This window comes from Typopeltis vanoorti, chromosome 6, assembly GCF_054136105.1.
Source record: "Typopeltis vanoorti isolate ZY-2024b chromosome 6, IOZ_Tvanoo_1.0, whole genome shotgun sequence".
Classification (NCBI taxonomy): domain Eukaryota; kingdom Metazoa; phylum Arthropoda; class Arachnida; order Uropygi; family Thelyphonidae; genus Typopeltis; species Typopeltis vanoorti.
In genome coordinates this window covers 155351223-155373806 of record NC_143554.1, presented here as the reverse complement: position 1 = coordinate 155373806, position 22584 = coordinate 155351223, and the positions used below count along the sequence as shown (strand labels likewise).

Below are 22584 nucleotides of genomic sequence, written 5' to 3'. Positions count from 1 at the left end.
AGAAATTGATGTCTCCAGTTTTAACAACTGGAAGAAAACATCAGTGGAATTAAGAATTTAGCTTGTGTATATGCACATAACATAGAACTATATAAGAACCATAACAGAGAACTATATAAGAATTATAAATCAGAGCCTATAGATTGAGATGGCGTGGATATGTTGAATGAACAGAGGAAAGTCAAACAAACAGTAATCTCTCAATCATGCCGTTGCATTGGAAAATTAATTTCCTGGTTTCTACATGACTTCTTCTATAAAAAAGGACAGTACATGGGCAGCATTCATCAATCACACAATTCATGTCTGAGAATGCCAAACCAAGAATTTTCTATTTTTTCGATCAGAATTTGCTAAAAACTTACTTTCCACACTTTATTGCACTCATTGGTTATAAGTTAAAGATGCCAAAAAATGATATTCTTGGTTTAACCCTTTATTCAAGTGTAAACAAACATCGTTTGCACATGAGGTATCTCACGACTGGGCAACTTGTATATAATGACTAATGACTTCACATCAGTTGCCACAGCAACCTATAATGCAAAGCATACATCCTTTTGGATGTGTATAATGCTATGCATGATGAGATGAACAACTACCCAGACCGGTTTCGACCTATATTGAGGTCTCATCAATGGGAACCAGACTCAGAAGAGATACCAAGGTTGGAGTAATGCAAAAGTCATATGTTTACCATATACAAGTACTGAAAATGTGTATCACCTTATTAAAATACTCTGGATCGGTGAGATCATGAAAATACTTCACATGCAAACTTTGTTTACTTACACCTGGATAAAGGATTAAACCACAAACATAATTTCTTGGGCATATTTAATTTATAGTCTAAGCAAGTGGAAAAACTTTCTGCATCTATCTCTGACCCAGAGTATTTTAATAATAAAATGACAAAAATTTTCACAATTTGTATATAGAAAATATATGAGCTCTGCATTGCTTCAAACTTGGTATCCTTTGTGGATCTGGCTCCCACTGATGCAGTTTCCTATGGATTTGGAAAGTCTGCTATAGTGAACTTGCAACTCTGCTCAGTGGTAGGGTGGACCTCACTGCTGAGAGCCCTGCTCAGTGGTGGGGTGAGCCTCTTACTGAGTAGAACTACCACTGAGTAAAGCGCTAAATAATCATTTGGGTCACTCATTATTGGGTGAACTGAGTTTTTGTAGAGGAAACCTCATATCTAAACAGGTTTCTGCAGATGTTGGAAGTCTGCTGAAGTGGTCTCGCAGCTGCTTTGGTGGATGCTTTTCCCTGAGATATGAGCAGCTCTGCTCGATGGAAGAGCAGGCCTGCCATTGGGTAGAGCCACCAATGAGGGTTCTTCTCGGTGGGACTATTACTAAGTAAAACTACCACTGGGTAATGAGCTAAATAATCCTTTAAGTTACCCATTATTGGATGATCTCAGGGACTGCCCAAGTTTTGGAGAAGTAGTCTCACACTTAAACAGGTTGCTTCCAGGTTAGTAGAGGTTCTACCTAATGGCTGATTTTTGTCTGTCACTGAGTGGAGCCACTGCTGAGCTTCCTGTCCTGGCATGATGAGTTTAGTAGTGATCCTTTAGGGTCACTCAGTGAGATTTAGATCTTGTAGATCACTCAGAATTTCTAGAGAGGTATACCTGCACTCTAGCATACCTCAATAAAGGTAGAAACTGGTCTGGGTAGTGGCACTTCCCATAATGCATAGCATTATATACATCCAAAAGGGTATGTGTGTTTTGCATTATGGGATACTAAGGCAAATGATGCAAGGTCATTAGCCTCTATATACAAGCAGCCGAATTGCGAAGATACTCCATGATACTTCATGAGACAGTGACTCTGATGCTCAGACAATTTTCGTCTGCTTATTTCTATCTTGGACATCAATCCTTTCCACTCCAACTTCTTCCATATCCCCTTTTGATGTTTTCCTGCAATCTTTTCCATGGTCTTCCTTTTCTTTTCCTACCCTTCACTTCTATTGTTGTCACTCTCTGAATTGGGTGGCCTATCAGTCTTCTCCATACATGGCTGGCCCATTTCAGTCTACTTTCTCTCATTTTGTCACTAATTTTTCTAGCCCCCATCTACTTCCTTATATCTTGGTTCCTCCTATGATCTTTCCTTGATGTTAGATTTATCCATCTTAGCAACCTCATCTCTGTTCTTTCCAATTGTTCCTCCTGAGTTGTTGCCCATTTCTCTGCTCTGTACAAGGCCAGTCTAATGACTGATTTATATATACTTGTTTTTACTTCTTTCAGTGCATTTTTGTTGCATATCACTCCTGATATCTCCTTCTATTTAGTTCAATCTGCCCTATTTCATTTTTCAACTGAACTGCCCTTTTCTGAACAGCATCAAACATTTTTATGAAGTTCTTATCTTCACCACCCCATGAGAGCAGTATTCCAATGTTGGTTGGATTTGGGATTTATACAGAATAGGTGACTGTTCAGTAGAGAAGTGCCATCTTGAACAGAAAAGGATGACAAGTTTTTTGAAAGCTGTTGCTGTTATAGCAGTGATATCATTGTGCCAAGAAAGGGATCGGAGTAAGAGTCAGTCCGAGAAGACTGATTTGGTTTTGACTGTTGAGGTGAACATTATCAAAAGTAAGCAGAGAAAATCTGAGGTCTTTTTTTATCAGAAACAAACAAAACTGTGTTTTGTCAACTTCAATGCTTCCAAAACTGCATTTTGGAAGCACTGAAGTTGATGAGGTTTCCTTCATCCAAATCAAGGAAACTGTGGATATCAGTGTTCAGGGCACTTATTATTATTATTATTATTATTATATGGGCACTGAGTTGAAAACTCATCGCCCAAGACCCAATCTATCCACACAATCTATCATACCTCTCCTTGAACCCATTAACAGATAAAACACTCAGAACTGACTCTAGCAACCTATTCCACTCATTCACAACTCTCCAAGCAAAAAATCAAGTTCTCACATCCCTATTCATCACACCTTTATTCAACATCAAGGGATAACTCCTTGTTCTGGTCCCTCTAGCCAAGTGCTGAAACATTTCCCCTACATCGCCTATAAAACCCTTTAAGCAACTTAAATGTTTCTATCATATTCCCTCTTTTTCTCCTATAAACAAACTTCTGCAATCCACACATCTTTAACCTGTCCTTATAGGAAACATTCCACAGGCTACTCACCATCTTGGTCACTGACCTCTGAATCCTCTCCACCAATTCCTCATCCCCAAAAACACCCAGGTGACCAGACTTGAATACAGTAATTCAGATGTGGGCATATCAAGGCCTTATAAAGAGGAATAGCAATTACCTTATGTCTACATGTTAATGTGTTTATTAATAGCAAAGTGATCTTATGGGCTACCTTTGCAACTTTAGCAATATGTCCTCTTAACTTTAACTCTCTGTCTATCACCACTCCTAAATGTATAGCTTCATTTATTTCTTACACTATAATACCATCAATGTGATACATGGCTTGTAATCTATTTTTTTCCAAAATGCATAACTTTACATTTCTCCACATTAACCCTCCAACCAGCCAGGACGTATATATACGTCCAGCTAAATCTGGATACGATTCAGTACACCTGTCGAAAGAACATGGATAAGAAGTGCAATTAGGCTGTTCTGTCCTTTAGAAGGTGCGATAATCATTCATGCTGTAGAGAACACTTAACCAGATTATCTCGCAAAGCTGAGTCTCAGTTCTCCATAACAAGGAACGCAGTTCCTTGTTTTATGCTGGGCAACTGGACTCTTAGTTATATTAGAGAGACTAAAAATATAGAAATTATTTTTATTTTCTATTTTCATTGTACAGTTTTAAATTCCAGGACAAAATATAAATCCTTGCATACTTTCTTCACTTAAATATTGCATTACCTTGGAGAATCAATGTTTAATGTTTTTGTGCTAATTTTGTCTAATCGCTTATTCGACGATAATTATTTGAAATATTATTTAAAAAAAAAAAAAAAACCATCTGCCAATGTTCTAGATTATGTTATCTTTGTTCAAAATCATATTTCGAAGAATAATTCGCAGATTTCCTGAAGGAAATCTGCGAATTATTCTTCCACAACTTTGCTTTATAGAGAATAATATGCAATTCTTTAATCATATCACTAATTTTTTTTCAAAATATTGTAATCTACTGTTTTTTGCACTTTCACCTTGCTGGTTTTTCTATATAATTGGTCTTTGCAAAATGAATGAAACAGTTATTATTTAAATTGATATGTATATATTTTCTGCTAGTTTATATATTTTGCTCCAATTTTAAAGTAAGCAATACTTTTGCTCATATTCTCTGATACAAAATATGTATATGTGCATGCATCAAATGTGAAATTTAAAATTTCATATTTTCACAACAGAATTGAACTTTATTTCGACTTTGATAATTTTATGGCAGAGGCAAATAATTTCTTTCTGAAGATTTTTTTTTTTTTTTTGGCAATAGTGAGACTTCTTTCTTCCTTGATGACTTCTATTCACAACTCAAATTGGCACCCCTTCTCTACCTCCGATCAAGCTAGATGAGATGCCTTTGTGTTTCCTTCCAACTACGGATATTTATAGCCAGCTCTCCTCTTCATAAATCAGACCATAACCTTGTCCATATTTTCTTCTCTATGTAATATCATTCACTCAGTCATTCTGAGTCTTTTATTTGTTGGCACTACAATGGTAACAATTTATTATTATTATTATTATTATTATTATGTGACACCTCCTGGGAGTCCAAAGACTCATCGAGGGAGAGTGTGCCAACAGCATCGAATGATTGAACCCTTTCCAACTACTAACCTTGCTCAAATTTGCTTAACTTTTTGCGAGCCATTAGTAGCAGTTCTTTAGATTTTAGGTTCTACTAATTGACCAATCTTTGCTGGCAATGGGATGACATTCGTGATTAATTTCTACTCCTCTTTTCCATTGTTTGATTACTGTTTCCACTTGCATGTACTCCATGAATAACTAAAAGATACAACCTTAATCTTGTATAGAGGAGAATACAGCTTTCTTTAGGATAGATTTTGTTTTAGTTTACTCAATTTACTCATATTTCATAACAGAGTGACTGCAGAGTTGGATAAGGAAAATGGATATACTCCAATAATTTTGGATTCTGCCAATATTTAACATGATCCCACACTGGAGGTTGTTATATAAATTCAAAATGATGGGTATATGGCAAATATGGTAGTTGCCATGAATGCTCTGATTGGTAACAAGAAGAATGTAAGGAGGGATGTTATGATGCTAAGGAGGGTAAAAGATAACAGTGTGGAGGTAAGGTAGTTAGCATGTTGCCCAGATATGATAATAATGAGTTGAGAATGTGAGTGAAGTTTTGAATGATATGCTAGAAGAGTTGTGTGCAGAGAAAAAAGTTCAATTTGTGAATGTGTGGGATGAGTTTGAGGGGTGGATAGAGCTGTATAAAAGAGATGGACTTCATTTAAATGGATTTGATGAGAGCCAGTTGGAGAAACTGTTGCTGCAAGAGAGAATGACTGGAGTGAATGTAAGACCCAAGGAAACAAGAGGTGTTGTGGAATAACAGGGGAGTAAGGTAGGCAAGTTTGTGAATGGAGAGATGAGTGGCACGAGTGGAGAGAATAAGACAGAAGAAACACAAAGTGGACAGGGAAACAGAGGAGGTCAGGTTGGACAGGGGACACTGTGTAAAAACTGTGGATGATGGTTTCAAGAGTAGATGTGTGAGTGTGCAAGAAAGGATTACGACAGTCAAGGATGTGGGGACTATATTTAGGTCTGGAGAGAGGGTGTACTATCAGTGATGATTGACAGGAGTGGATAGGGAGAGTGTAGAGGAGTCATGTCCAAGAAGTGTGATTAGTGGGACTTGTTATAGAAACAGAAATGAGCTACTGTGTATGTTTACAAATGCTAGAAGCATTTGAAACAAGGGAAATGAAATTGTAGCATTGATCGTGTTCATTCACCCAAAAATTGTTGGTATAAGTGAGACATGGTTAAACAAAGATGACATTCTAACAGGAATTGAGATGGAAGGATATGCAGTCTTTAGCAAAGACTTGACAGCAGTAGGAATGGGCGAGGAACCACTGATGGTGAGTGAGCAGGAGGTATGTGAGGAATTGAGTAAACTTGATGCCAACAAGGCCACAGAACTGGAAGGTATATCATTTTCTTACCCTAATGTGGTTCAGTGGTTCTTAACCTTTTCAAAGTCATGGAAGACTTTTGATTATAAGAAAAACTTGGGGAACACCAAAAGCATTAGGGTCATAAAACTAACAATAAAAATATGCACGAACTTGCCTTTTTTAAAAATGAAATACGATACTTGAGCTTGTTGGCTTTTCCAGATTTCAGCAATATCATGTCTAATATGTGATATAGCTACTCTCCTCTGTTTGTCTATATTGGGAGCCAGGCCCCCAGAAGTGTAGATACCAAGGCAGAAGTAATGGAGGTCATCCTCAGTGGCCCTTACCTTAATGCATAGCAGCATACATGTCTGCAAGGAGATGTGCTTTGCATTATGGGAGATACTGAGATAGGTGGATGATAGCTTCATCCACGTTTGCAACGAGTTGCCTGGTGTTTCACTACCGTAAGTCAGTCCTGAAGATATTTTCAGGCGCAAACTTTGTTTGCTCACACTTGGATAAAGAATTAAACTAAATTTATTATAGTCTAACAAGTGAAAAATAAACTTTCAACATCTTTCTCTGAATCCAGAGTAATTTAATAATAAGGTGGTACACCTTTTGGCAACTCGTATAGGTAAGGATGACCTCCATTACTTCTGCCTTGGTATCTCCACTTCTGGGCCTGGCTCCCACTGAAGAGATATATGAGAGGCTCTGCTTGGGGTAGGTTTTTGCCTGCCTCTGTGTAGAGCCACCGCTGAGATTATGGCTCTGTCTGGTGGTGAGGTGAGCCTGCCACTGGGTAGAGCCAACACTGAGAAGTTCTTCATCACAGGGTGAGCCTGTCACTGAGTGGAACAAAGCTGAGTTGGACGATCTTTCAGGATTGTCTAATTTTTAGAGAGGTCTTTACTTAAATACACCTCAATAAAGGTCGAAACTGGTCTGGGTAGTGGCCCTTACCCTAATGCATAGCAGCATATATGTCCGCAAGGAGATGTGCTTTGCATTATAGGAGATACTGAGATATGAGTGATGATAGCTTCATCCACCTTTCCAACGAGTTTCCTGGTGTTGCACCATCTTAAGAATGTCCTGAAGATATTTTCAGGCACAAACTTTGCTTGCTCACACTTGGATAAAAGATTAAACTAAATTTATTATAGTCGAACCAAGTGAAAAATAAACTTTCAGCTCACACAAATGTGATGTTGAAAACTGAACAAAATTTTCATTGCCCTTGTGGAGAGAGCTGGGTATTCGGCTTGGACAAAAATCCAAAATTCCTCAAGAGTTATTTCGGAGAATTTCATTTTTAGAGTATCATCCATTGTAACAAAAATTCACAACTCAATGTATTAACCGTGCCAAATGGATTTCATATCCAGTCATAATTATGTGTCCGAGCACATAATTATAATTATGACATATAAGCGTCCGAGCACCACCAAACAGTTACACTGCATCAGTCATAAAATGCAAAGTAGCAGATTATTACTTCAAGGCTCTAAACCTGCATACTAAGACAATATCCATGCAACGCGCCACAGAAGAAAAGCAACACAAAACAATAATAGACGAAGAAGTCAACCACGAAATAAGAAAAACGAACTGGGAACACATGGCATCAGAATCAGCAGATATCTTATACAACATTAGGCTCACACTGGAGGAAATATATAAGAAAGCTGCAAAGAAAGTGAGAATTCGCTCAAAAACAACTCAAAATCCTTGGATAACACAAAAACTTAATCCTAGAAATACATAGAAAGGACGCTCTATGGAAAGAATTAAAGTGATGCACAAATAACACAGCTTTAAAAACTGAATATAGGATAACAAGGAATTGCCTTACAACACAAATAAGAAATGCAACGAGAAACTACTACAGAGATAAATTAACTTCTGCACAAAACAACATGAAACAAACCTGGCACCTGATCAACGAGATGCTAGATTATGCTCCCAACACCACGGCCTCCGAAACCATAAAACACAGCTTCATGAAAGACGCAAAACCTATCTAACAACTAGCAAATGACTTTAACCAATACTTTGCAGACTCCATCTAAGAACTGCAAATATTCCCCCAATCACAAAACGTGATTCTCCACTTGGACCACAATCAAAACAGACATTATGGTTCCCAACGATAAAAGAAGCAGAACTTCTCTCTGCAATACATCAAATCAAACCAAACAAAGGCCCAGGAATTGATGGTATAAGACCAAAGGATATCAAGCAACATGCAACTAGCTTAGGACCTATCCTACTAAAATTAATAAACAAAATAATTAAAAGAGAACAGATACCAAGCATGCTAAAGACTGCCATAATCACACACATATACAAACATGGAGAAAGAAATTTAATCAGCAATTACAGACCCACAGCAATATTACCGATTATCAATCAAATTATGGAGCGGATTACACTGAAGAAACTCACAGCATATACAGAGACCTTCCATATTATCCCCAAAACACAATATGATTTTCAGAAAAATAAGGGAACAACATCTCTCTTGGAAGGCTTTACAAACGTAATTAATACCACCTTAGACAAAAAAAAAAAATTGCCATGGTAGTCTTTATTGACTAATTAAAGCATTTGATAAACTCACACATCAAACCTTGATAGAAAAGCTGAGGCATGTTGGAATAGACAGGCCTCTGCACAGGTGGTTTACAAACTACCTCCAAAATAGAAAGCATATCACATGTATTGGGTCAAACTGAAGTAGGGAGCTACCAGTAACCTGTGGAGTGCCACAGGGAGCTGTACTCTCCCCAACTCTATTCAACATTCACATGCTCGATATTAATCAGATACCTCTCAAAGGTAAGATATTCCAATATGCAGATGATACAGTGATAATATCCATCCATAATAACACAAACATAGCCCAAAAAAATATGCAACATGACATAAATCTGATCACAGACTAGCTCACGAAAAACTCCATACACCTAAACTCAGATAAGACAAAATTAATGATATTCAGAAATCCACTGACTCAACCAGTTGATAACAAATATATAACCATCCAACATCAACTCTCCAACATAAAAAACACACAGAACAGCGAAACCACCACAATCATTCAGATTGAAACAATGCGATATCTTGGAATTTACTTCGATGCAGATATGAACTGGAATAGCCACATAAACCATCTACACAACAAACTCCGAACAATAACTGGCAAACTCTACAGGTTAAAAGACATAGTTCCTAAATGCCTAAAAACACTAATATACAAAGCACTATGCCAAAATATACTAAGATACGCTATAACAACGTATGCTTTCGGTGCACCCCACAAACTAAATAGATTAATGTCGTTACAGTACAAAATCATAAAACTGATCTTTTGGGAACAAAGAGACAATAACAACTTTATATACTCTGCAATGTCAGAACACAAAATACTGAGAGTAAAACATTTATGTCAATATGCAGCTTTGCTAAAACGTATTTCAATGCCAACTACAGGACAGTCAGAAACACATATCGCATAACAAGACCTCAGACAACTAATTATATCACATATAAATACAATAATCACTACGGAAAGGGCACATGAACTTCTACATCCTAGACATTATAAGCAAATTACGTTTTGAATACAGAAACCTTACAAACTACAATAGCCTGAAAAGAGCTCTAAGGACATACTATGAACAAGACACACGCACTCAAAATACCATACAAATTTAATGAAACATAACATAAATTGGGGGGATAAAAATCCCTTATTGTTTTTCAGCCAGTATGCGAAACTCTAAGATCGAAAACTACGATCTAAACGTTTCATGCCGACAAACTATCGGCGAATCCAAGCGTAAGTGACCACTTGGTAGTACCACACCAAGGCAACTTGATGCAAAGGTGGAGCAAGCTCCCTCACTATTCTTGATATTTTCTCATAATGTGAAAACACACAGCTCCTAGAAGATGTAGTACTGCTTTACATTATGAGGAAAGGTCACTACCCAGACCGGTTTCAACCTTTTTTGAGGCCTCATCAGTGAGTAGCTAGACCTAGATGATATCAAAGTTTAAGTGAAAAGAACTTACATACCTTTGCTATATGAATGCCAGAAAGGTGTGCCACTATATTATATAATAATATATTATAGCTAAGACTGGCTGAAAAACAATAAGGGATTTTTATCCCCCCAATTTATCAACCTTGCCAGAAAAATAGCCGTTTGGCTTTTCATCTTAGCTATAATATGTTATTATATAATATAGTGGCACACCTTTCTGGCATTCGTATAGCGAAGGTATGTAAGTTCTTTTCACTTAAACTTTGATATCATCTAGGCCTAGCCACTCACTGATGAGACCTCAAAAAAGGTTGAAACCAGTCTGGGTAGTGACCTTTCCTCATAATGTAAAGCAGTACTACACCTCCTAGGAGCTGTGTGTTTTTTCATTATGAGAAAATATCAAGAATAGTGAGGGATCTTGCTCCACCTTTGCATCGAGTTGCCTTGGTGTGGTACTACCAAGTGGTCACTTATGCTTGGATTCACCGATAGTTCGTTGGCATGAAACGTTTAGATCATAGTTTTCGATCTTAGAGTTTCCATACTGGCTGAAAAACAATAAGGGATTTTTATCCCCCCAATTTATCAACCTCGCCAGAAAAATAGCCGTTTGGCTTTTCATCTTAGCTATAAAACACAACATGTTCGTTGAGGCTTCCAGTTCAGTAACGCATCAATACATCATTCCAAGTTATTGTGTGTGTGTGTGTGTGTGTGTGTGTGTGTGCGTGCGTGCGTGCGTGCGTGCGTGCGTGCGTGTGTGTGCGCGCGAATTTCTCAATCATAGATTTTGTAGCTTCCCAACACAGCAAACAAACCAATAAATAATAACCAACTGGTGTCATCCTCAGATAAGCTTACATATAAGCTTCGAGGATGAAAGCAGAGAAATTACTTCTCATCCAAGATGTATCATATGTAACCAAATGGAAGTAATGTACTTATCACATGTAAACCGATATATGTAATGTATGTATTATATGTAAACAAATGTATGTAATGTAAGTATCATATATAAACAAATGTAAGTAATGTATCATATGTAATCAAATGTATGTAACGTATGTAATAACTGTAGCAAATGCATGCAATATAATAAAAAAAATAAATAAATAAACAAAAAAAATTTGACACCTCCAGGGAGTCCAAAGACTCATCGATGGAGAGTGTGTCAACAGCATTGAACGATTAACCCCCTTCCAACTACTAACTGCGCTTACCAACCTACTTAAATTATTTAGTTCAGAAGAGTATGTAATCATCAACTGTTTTTAACAAAGCCAAAATAATTTTATTTATGCTGCAATAAGGCTAACGATTTTATCGGATTAGCAAATAAATTGTTTAATCTAAAAAAAAAAAATTTTTTAAATAAATAAATAAATTACTCTGGACCCTTGATGGAGTCATAAGACATCACAGGAAGCCCATCTTAGACAACAGATAGTGTATCATACCATTCCTTAAACTCGTTCACCATGTGCACATCCACCACTCTATTAGGCAATGAATTCAATAGTCCAACCACCCTCCATGCAAAAAAGCCAGAAGCTACTTCTCATGCTTCTACTCACCACCTCCTTTCACAGCTTCCAGGTATGTCCTCTTCTCTGTGTTCCTCCCCTTTGTTCTACTATATGAAAAATCATACCACCCCCCCATGTCTATTCCATAAATACCTCTCAACAGTTTAAATATACCTCAATCATGTCACTACTTCATCTTCTAGCCACCAAACTGTGTAGTTATAATTTTGGTTATTTGCCTGTGTACCTCTCCAGGGTTAATTTATCCTCTTATGATCTTATAATATATAATATATAATATGGTAAGCTTTTCTCGATTACACACACACACACACACACATACACACACACACACACACACACCAGGAAGAAACAACAGGCAGATAGAATCGGAAACTTTCCCAGCATCATCCCTCACAACAAAATTATTATTATTTTATTATTATTATTATTATTATATGGGCACCTCCATGGAGTCTGAAGGCTCACTGCCCGAGATCCAATCTATCCACACAATCTATCATACCTCTCCTTGAACCCGTTTACAGACAAAGCATTTGGAACTGACTCTAGCAACCTATTCCACTCATTCACAACTCTCCAAGCAAAAAATCTAGTCCTCACATCCCAACTAACACACCTTTATTCAACTTCTACGGATAACCTCTTGTTCTTGGACCTCTAGCCAAGTGCTGAAACATTTCTCCTGCATCTATCCTATAAAACCCTTTAAGCAACTTAAATGTTTCTATCATATCCCCTCTTTTTCTCCTATCAACCAACTTCTGCAATCCACACATCCTCAATCTTTCCTCATGCGCAACATTCCACAGGACACTCACCATCTTGGTCACTTGCCTCTGAATCCTCTCCACTGCTTCCTCATCCCCAAAAAACCCAGGGGACGAGACTCGACCACAGTAATCCAGATGTTCTACCTAATTTCACAAGGCCTTATAAAGAGGAATAACAACTTCCTTATGTCAACATGTTAATGTGTTCTTTAATAGTCAAATAATCTTATGGGCTATCTTTGCAACCTTAGCAGTATATCCTCTAAACTTTAACTCTCTGTCTACCACACCCCTAAATCTCTAGCTTCATGTATTTCCTGGACTACAGTACCATCAATGTGATACATGGCTTGCAATCTATTTTTCCCAAAATGCATAACTTTACATTTCTCCACATTAAACTGATACCCATATCTTTTGCCCATATCAAAAGCCTATTTAAATTCTAATCATATTGCAAGTTCTCCACATCGCCTTGATTAACTATTACTCTACCTAATTTCATATCATCAGCAAACAAGCTGGATAATTGGGAATAAGTGAACTTAGATGGACAGGTATAGGCCATTTTCAGACAGGGGACTATATGGTGTATTATTCAGGGCATGAGACGAGTCATAAAAATGGATTATCTTTCTTAATCACGAAAAAGATGGCTAGGTATGTATTAGGCTATAATCCAGTGAGTGATAGAATCATTTCTCTAAGAGATTATGCACCCACTAGAGGCACCGGAGAAGACATAGAAGAATTTTATGGAAAGTTATATGAAGTGATACATGCAACACCAAAGCGAGATTTATGGCTACTTATCACAGATTGGAATGCAAAAATGGGAGTAACTGAGGAACAAGGAATAATAGGTCATTTTGGTTTAGATATACGTAACACTGCAGGGAAGAGACTAGTTGAGTTTTGTGCAAAGAATTCTTTGTTTGTTACTAACACCTGCTTTAAACAGCACAAACGAATATTGCACACATGGATATCACCTGATGGACAATACAGAAATCAAATTGACTATATACTTGGACAAAGAAGATGGAGAAGTGCAATTCAGTCTGTCAAGACTTTTCGGTGCAGACAGTGGAACAGACCATGAATTATTAGTGGCTACGATATATGTGCAATTAAGGAAACTGAAAACAAATGGAAACAACACAATTCCAACAGTTTGTAAGAAGAAGAAGACTAAATGGCTGTCAGAAGATGCCATCAAAACTACTCAGGAAAGGAGGAAAATGAAGGCCACAGGAAATTTGCAAAAAGTACAGCATTTGAATGCAGTTTCAAAAACAAGCCAGAAGAGACAAGGAAAAATACTTCAACCAGGAATGTGAACAAACAGAAGATGAAAACAAGAAAGGAAAAACAAGAGATCTTTTCAAAAAGATCAGGGAACTGACAGGGAAGTTCAGCGCATGTGTGTGTAAGGTGCAAAAAATAGGATTAGAATTTGGCATGAAACATACATTTTCTGTAATAAATTTAGTTTAATTCTTTATCCAAGTGTAAGCAAACAAAGTTGCACCTGAAAATATCTTAAGGACTGAGGTAAGGTGATGCAACACCAGGCAACTCTGAGCAAAGGTGAAAAAAGTTCTCATCATTCCTTGTCTCAGTATCTCCAATAATGCAAAGCACATCTCCTTGCAGAGATGTATACTGTTATGCATTAAGGGAAGGGCCACTATCCAGACCGGTTTGGACTTTTATTGAGGTCTCGTCAGTTGAAGGCAGACCCAAACGTGAGGATACTAAGGCAGAAGCAATTGGAGAGGTCATATTTAACTATACAAGTTGGAGACAGGTGTATCACCATATTATTGAATTACTCTGGATTTAGAGAAAGATGTTGGAAGTTTATTTTGCACTTGGTTAGACTATAATAAATTTAGTTTAATCCTTTATCCAAGTGTAAGCAAACAAAGTTTGCACCTGAAAATATCTTCAGGTCTGAGGTAAGGTGGTGCAACACCAGGCTACTCCAAGCAAAGGTGGACCAATACATTTTCTGATTCTCTTAGATTATTTCAATAGTTTTTAATTTTTAAATATTTTTTTATGAATTTAAATTCAAAATATATTTTAATTATATATAAATTAAAATATAAATTAAAAGAAGCAGTGAAGGAAAAGAAGAAAGCATATCAAAAGTTCCTGGCAAATAAGTCAGCTTGTGCTCTTAGAGAATCCAGAGACAAATATAAGAAAGCTAAACACTGTGTAAAACTAGCTAAACAAAAGTCATGGGAGGACTTTGGCAAGAACACAGAAAACAAATATGAAGAAAGTGGTAAGATATTCTAGAGGTTGTTGAAGAAGATTAGAAATGGAGGAAAGAGTGCTGTAAAAGGAGTTAGAGATGACAAAGGTGACATGAAAACAGGAGAAAAAGATATCCTTGAAGTATGGAGTAATTACTTCGAAAAATTGCTAAATGAAACAAGCAGTGATAGCACTTTGGTAAAAAACACTCAGTAGGTAAGTAGTCAAGAATACACATCCATAATTGAAGTACAAAAAGCCAACAAAGGCTTGAAATGTGGAAAGGCAGTAGGAGTAGATGATATTCGACCAGAAATGCTGAAGTATGGTGGTATAAAAGTCTTACAGTGGCTGCACTGCATACTTCAGAAACTCTGAATAGCGGGACGAATTCCCGATGATTGGAGTAGAGCTCTCATAGTACCCATATATAAAAAGGGAAATAAAACTGAATATGAGAATTACAGAGGTATTTCCCTACTGAGTGTTCCTGGTAAGATATATGAAAGTATACTTGAGAAATGGTGGAGAAGAATTATGGAAGAAAAGCTTGGTGAAGCTGGATTCATGCCAAATAGAGGCTGTCAGGTTCAGATTTTCACTTTAAGACAAATACAGGGTGTTCGGGATAAATTTGACAGTTTCGTAAGGAAAAAGAAAATCTTCTTTGTATCTATTAAATTTAATGAATTGACAAAAAAACATTACAGGCAGAGTTAATTACAATACTATCAACAAGATTTACTCAAAATAACCACCATTAGCATCGATCACAGCTTCAATTCTGCTTCGGAACCTCGAACAAGCTGATGCTACAGTCTCCCTGGGAAGGGCCGCAAAAACTGTTTTAATTTTATCCATTAACTGGGCTTTTGTATTACTGGAAGTGCGATTGGTGTCTTTTTCAACTGCGCCCCATACAAAATAATCCATGGGGTTAAGGTCTGGGGAGTTTGGAGGCCAAACATTTGGACTGGTGAAGTCGTAGAAATTTTCAGACAACCATTTTTGACTTTTCCCAGAGGTGTGGCAAGGGGCCGAATCCTGCTGCCATACATACGGCCTACCATTGGCTACCCTTGTTATCCAGGGCTTGACTACAGTTAGCAACTCCACGAACAAAGCCCGAATTCCAATGCCAGGGTTCTTCAACACCTGTTCCTGCAGATTTGCGAGGAATTCTGCTGTACGAACGCAATCAGATCGTCTGCTAGGGATCTTTCTTCTTGCTACATCCTCGTAGTCACCATTGCAAGTCTCTAGTTCATGCCTGATTGTTTTTACTGTATTCAGGGAGCATTGGGCAGCAGTCGTAATATCCTTATTTTGATGGCGGGCACGAATCATCATGATACAAGTTATTCTCTTCCATGATTCAGGTGGGTTCCAGCTATCCATCCTTTCTGACATCTTGTATATGAATGAAGAAGGGTCCAAACTTTTAAATGAAGAGAAGTGTGTGTTAATACATGTAACTTACGGAAAAATATAATTAATTATAAATATGTCAAATTTATCCCGAACACCCTGTAGTTGAGAAAGCATGGGAATATAACAAAGATCTGTATTTAAGTTTTGTTGATCTGGAGAAGGCATATGACAAAGTGCCAAGAGAGAAGCTATTCAATACGCTGCAGTTATATGGTGTCAATGGCGCATTATATCAAGCAATACTTAGTCTTTATTTGAGTTGTAAGTCAGCAGTTAGAACTGAAGGAAGTACAGGAAGATGGTTTAATGTTAAATCTGGTGTGAGAAAAGAATGTACATTATTCCCTCTGTTCTTCATTATATATATGGATCACATTATGAAGGAAAGTGGTATTAAGAATATCAAAATTGGAGATGTTAATTCAGCTCTTTGTTTTATGAGGATGATGTTATACTTCTAAATAAATCCGCTACAAGTCTGCAAGATTCCCTGACTAAATTGGGAATCTTGCAGACTGTTGTAATAGATATGGTATGAAGGTCAGCAATAAAAAGACAAAGACGATGAAAATAGGCAGAATCGTTGAAAATGTGAACTGCGTTGTGAATGGAGAACCGCTGAAATAAGTAAAACATTTCAGCTACTTAGGCACGATTTTTAGTGAAGATGGTAAATTAAATATGGAAATAGACAACAGAATCAACAAAGCTGGTATGGTAGGAAGTCAGTTGAATAAATTCATATGGAATAAGAGAGAAATTAGTCGGAACACTAAATTAGCTGTATACAAGACAGTTTTCAAACCAGTTTTAACTTATGGATCTGAGAGCTGGGTCAGAAGTAAAACACTTGGCCAAAGACTAGAGACCGCAGATATGAGAGTCCTGAAAAAGATTAGAGGCGTGAATAGATGGCATCAATTGCAATATCATATTAAAAACAAGGATATTAGGAAAGAACTTGACATTGTCATCATCCAGGAATGCATTAGCAGAGCTAATCTCAGGTGTTATGGTCACTTAAATAGAATGGGCATGGAAAGATTAGCAAAACAAGTGTTCTCTGCCAGGTTGGCAGGAAAACGACCCAGAGGAAGACCAAGATATAGGTGGATTAATACTGTACAACGTGCCTTAGACAATAGAAATATAAGATCTAATAATGTTGGAGTCTTGATAAGTAACAGACTGATTTGGAGGAAAATTGTAGATAGGAAATTAGTAATGATGTAATTTTTCATGTAGTACTATCATATCCTGTACACCCCTTCAGGGTACATGGCAGGAATTTGATGATGGTGATGATGATGATAAAATATAATTTATATTTTATTAAAAATACAGAATTGTTTATGTACTAGTGTTTCTTGTTAGCTAAATCTTCCCAATAATGTAGGGATCATCAGCATATGCCAGTCAAATTTTGATTGTAATCAATAAGCAATCATTTTAAGTAAATTAAAATCAATTTAGCCTTACTGCAAGATCTTTTTTAAGAAGTTCACAAGCACAGTGAGGACATCTTACAACCATCATGAGATTCACAGGACAATTGGAAGACTTGTGAGCTTTAAGATTCATTTGAATGAGTTTAATACCACAATCAGGACAGTTGATGGTTCGATGTGCACAAATCTGCTGATGTTGCTATAGAAGAAAATGAATAACTATAATATATGTCAAATTTATATGCATTGTTCTGTGTATTATTCAAAGTGCCATGTATTTCCTAATTGAAAGAAAATTAAATAAATTTTAAAATGAGTAAAAAAAAAACTTTATTTGTGATAAAAGTGGACAAAATATCTATTTTCAACACACCAATTAGATACAAGTTTTCACAAGAAACTATAAAAAGTTAGTACTTCCTTGAATCAGTTTGGAAAAGAGTGTTGCTGAATGAAGTGAAAATGGATGTGCAAAACCAGGGAAACTAGAACTACCAAGGAGGGGGGGGGGGGAATGCATATGCAGACATCAGTGAGACAGATGTAAGAATGTATATATAAGATGTAAGAATGTACATGTAAGATGTAAGAATGTATATAATGTACCCGAGCCAGCACTAAGGACAAAAAATAGGAATGGGTCATTTAGAATAATGCCAAAGAAAAAAACTGTACACGGCAAAATGATTTTAAGGAATGACGATGGTAAGGAGGTCACTGAATCAGTCGATATAGTGGAGTTACTGAGCGCGCACTTTGCAAAAGCATATCATCCAGGTGGTGACATTGAAAAAATGAAGGAACCATTAGTTTATATGGGAATAGTGATGAATGAAGTGGAGGTGACTAGTCTATTACAGAACCTTAATGTGAACACATCTGTGGGATTGGATGGTATACCGGCATGGGTCTTGCATGAAGCAGCTAAAGAATTGTCAGTACCCTTGACCATTTTGTTTAATTTGAGTCTCGGGTCTGGGTTAGTCCCGAGCGGGTGGAAGAAGGGGAAAATAGTTCCACTGCATAAAGGTGGTTCCAAGACTGCTGTTGTAAATTACCGACCGATTAGCATATCAGGAATCATTGTCAAGGTCTTAGAGAAATTAGTCAAGAAAAGAATACAGGATTGGATAGATGAAAATGGGATATTGTATGGGGGATAACATGGTTTTGTGAAGGGTAGATCATGCCTCAGTAACTTGCTCACGTTTTATAACACAGTGACGGCTGAACTGGATAGGGGTAATGGGTTTACAGTGATACTGCTGGACCTGGCAAAGGCGTTTGACAGGATACCACATGAATACTAATCCATAAACTACAACATATGGGAATGGATATAGGGTTGGTGAGATGGATAGGTGGTTGGTTGATGGAGAGATATCAAAGAGTAGTTTATTCAGGAGTAGAGTCTAAAAGACGGCCTGTGACTAGTGGTGTGCCGCAAGGTTCTGTTCTTGGACCACTGCTGTTTAATCTGTTCATTAACGATATAGGGAAGGATCTAAGTGGAAGAATTCATTTGTTCGCTGATGATGATGCAAAGTTGGGTAGGGCAATAGTGAATGCAGAAGATGTCAAAGTCTTGCAGGATGACTTAGATAGATTGGAGTTCTGGGCTAAGGAGAATGGATGTCAATTTAATGTGACAAAATGTAAGGTTATGCATTTTGGGGTGAAAAGATTAGCAGCAGTATACCACATTGGTGGAACTGTACTCCAAGAGATTGATGAGGCCAGGGACTTGGGAATGTTGGTGGATAGGGAGATGAAGTTTAGGGGGCACATTGCAAAAGTAGCTAAATCAGCTCATCAACTCACTTGGTTGTTGAAAAATACCTTGACGAGCAGAGACAAGCAAGTTATTGTACCTCTGTACCGAGCCTTGATAAGACCTCATCTCGACTACTGTGCTCAGATTTAGTCACCTCGGTTCCTTCTTGATGGGGAGGAGGTGGAGAGGATCCAGAGGCGAGTGACTAAGATGATAACAGGTCTACGGAATGAACCATATGAGAACAGGTTGAAGATTTGTGGGTTGCAGAAACTAGTTGATAGGTGGAGGAGGGGAGATATGATTGAAACATTCAAATTGCTAAAGGGATTCTATAGGATTAATTCAGAGGATATTTTTGAGATCAGGACTGGTGTGGGAGAACTAGGGGACACCAATGGAAGCTGGGCAAGAGTGTGGTTAGCAGGGGTGTTAGAGCTGGTTCTTTACTTTTAGAGTGGTAAATGAGTGGAATAAGCTGCCAGAGTCTGTTGTGGGTGCTATGACAGTGAACGAGTTCAAGGCAAGGTATGATAGATAATGTGAGAATGTAATCGCATAGTTGTGTTGACATGATGTTTAGTGCCTCCCTCGATGAGTCTAAGGACTCCTGGAGTTGCCCAAAATAATAATAATAATAATAATAATAACTTGTCAATAGTATATGGGAAAGCATAATCTTTAGCAAGAGTTGCCTCAGTATCAGACTACTACAATGCACAACTCACATTTGTCATTTTTTTTTAACCTTTTACTGATGTATTAATTGAATTCCTTCATTCAACTAGAAGCCAATTTTAAACTGATTTGGCATTAAACATTCAGCAATTTTAAACGGATGAATTTGCAGTATGGTAACAGTGATTGACAAAATTTAAATGCACGCACGCACACACACACACACACACACACACACACACACACACACACACACACACACACACACACACACACACACACACACACACACACACACACACACACACACACACACACACACACACACACACACACACACACACACACACACACACACACACACACACACACACAAAGAGTCTGAGAAAATTCATGTTCAGTGAAACAATTTAAATATACTAACTTCGGATAAAAAATGGTATTTAACAATAAAGCAAAAAGGCTTGTTACTGCAGGTACTTAAGACTTAAGTATATTTCAACAAGTTTACAGGATAATTAAAATTAACCAATGTTAGGATGGAGTATTTGCTTTTTGTGATAATGATTCTAACGATTACTATCGTCATCACTGGAGATCACATAAAAATATCGATCTTCTAAAACTAAAGAGGGGGGGGAGTGATGTCTGAACCTTTTCATGATTGGCAAAGTTATTAAAAGCTGCTTAACGCGGGAAGCACTTCGATTATACCAAAATAAGCAATTTTGTGAAGGTAAGCATGGATTAATACAAGAAGTCATCCAAGAAATCTTTTTTGTTCATTCGTGTGGTAGTTGATAAAAATATTCCCTTTCTATAATTGTTCTATCAAAAATAAACAACAAAATTAGTTAAATTCTATCTTTGTATAGAACATGCTCAAAATAATTTATTAAACATGAGAAGATATGGGAGGGGTAAAAATGCTCAGCATAAAAATCATCAATGAATCAGTTATAAGTAAAGTGTAAAATCTTGTAATATTTTGTAATATTTAAATGTCTTTAAGTAAAATAAACAGATCTCAAAATCACTTTCCACAATATATATGCGCAAAAAAAACTTTACGAACGTGTGTGTGGGGGGGGAGGGAATAGGATCACTAACTCCCTACAAAAACATATAAAATTTATTATATTTTTATATTTATAATTATTATATTTGATGTTGTTACTTATTCTCATAATAATGAGACGAGAAGCAAGTTACATCACTAATTCTATCGACAGCGACATATAAACAAATGGTTTAGAAAAGTTGGAGGTTGCTCATCATGTAAGAGCATTTGTTTTTTAATAAATAAAACTTGACATAACTGTTTCTAGAGTGAGCATGCGCACGCACACATGCACGAGTATATATAAACATTAGTTTGTTGGTGTAGTTGGCAGAATGGTTAGCCTTTTGACTCTCCAACTAACAGATGTATTCGAATTCTCCTGTAGAAGCATGGATGGACACGCTGCTTGTTGGGACCCTGAAGTGGCTTAAAAAAACTACATGCTTATCTCTAGGGTAGGGTTCGCGATTATTTAATTATAAAATCACCTAGGATACTAAAATATGTACAATTGGTTTATAACCTAACATCAATGGGAGAGGGGGGGGGCATAAAAAACTAATACTGTAATAAAAGTTAAGATCAGAAAAAACATTCCGTCTTTGTGTTGACAAAATCACGTCAGCACAAAGAAGAAAATGGAAGAGATTTATGACCTTTCAAAGGGAAAAGTCACACAAAGAAGACAAAAATTAAGCTTTCAGGGTGTTCATTAAAATACCTAACACAATTTCAGTACACAATAAATAATGGAAAAAACTCACGTAGAAAGATTATTTATTAGTATAATTTTTGCCTGTGTATCAAAGGCATCTTCAGTACATTAAGCTCAAAATTAAACACTAACTGACAATTCCGAAAAGCGCCACCTAAGTAGCTGGTGTAAGATAACTAAAAAGGTCAATAACTTTCCTAAAAAAAAAAAAAAATTAATACAATAAAAAGTTAGGAAAGATTAGCTGATTTGTAAAATTATACCAATAAATAATCTTTCTACGTGAGTTTTTTCCGTTATTTATTGTGTACCGATATGTCTACTCACGGTTTACCTCTTTTAAAACTAACACAATTTGAACGTTCAATTGTGTGACATGTACAGTATGTCTTCTTCATCATTTTGTAACACTACGTTGATTCCTTAAATTTAATATGTATAAATGTGTTAAATTTAGAAACTTTTGCACACTTGGATTTGATAGTACGATAACACTACAAGACTGCATGCTGAAAGATGTAATGCAAGTATCATATGGATCACTGTCATGTTAATTTTTGTCAAGTAGTTATTCTAAACATTTGGTAAACGAATATTTACTGAAAAAAATCCCTAAGAAAGTTTTGAAAAATATTTGCATAATCATAATGTGATGTCAGCATTTGTCTGGAAGCGCATGAC

The 22584-nt window shown here is 36.8% G+C and overlaps 1 protein-coding gene across 4 annotated transcripts in view; it reads right to left on the bottom strand.

The window, feature by feature from the left end:
- Window positions 1–22584, bottom strand: part of LOC150106126 (uncharacterized) — a 424317-nt gene that overhangs the window by 323307 nt on the left and 78426 nt on the right. For 3 of the 4 annotated variants that reach the window (XM_090393871.1, XM_090393872.1, XM_090393873.1), the window contains exon 12: window positions 17705–17872. The exons of the other annotated variant lie outside the window; for it this stretch is intronic. In XM_090393871.1, the coding sequence (XP_090249997.1) occupies window positions 17705–17872 (168 nt within the window). The remainder of the gene's footprint in view (window positions 1–17704; window positions 17873–22584) is intronic. 4 annotated transcript variants of the gene reach the window in all.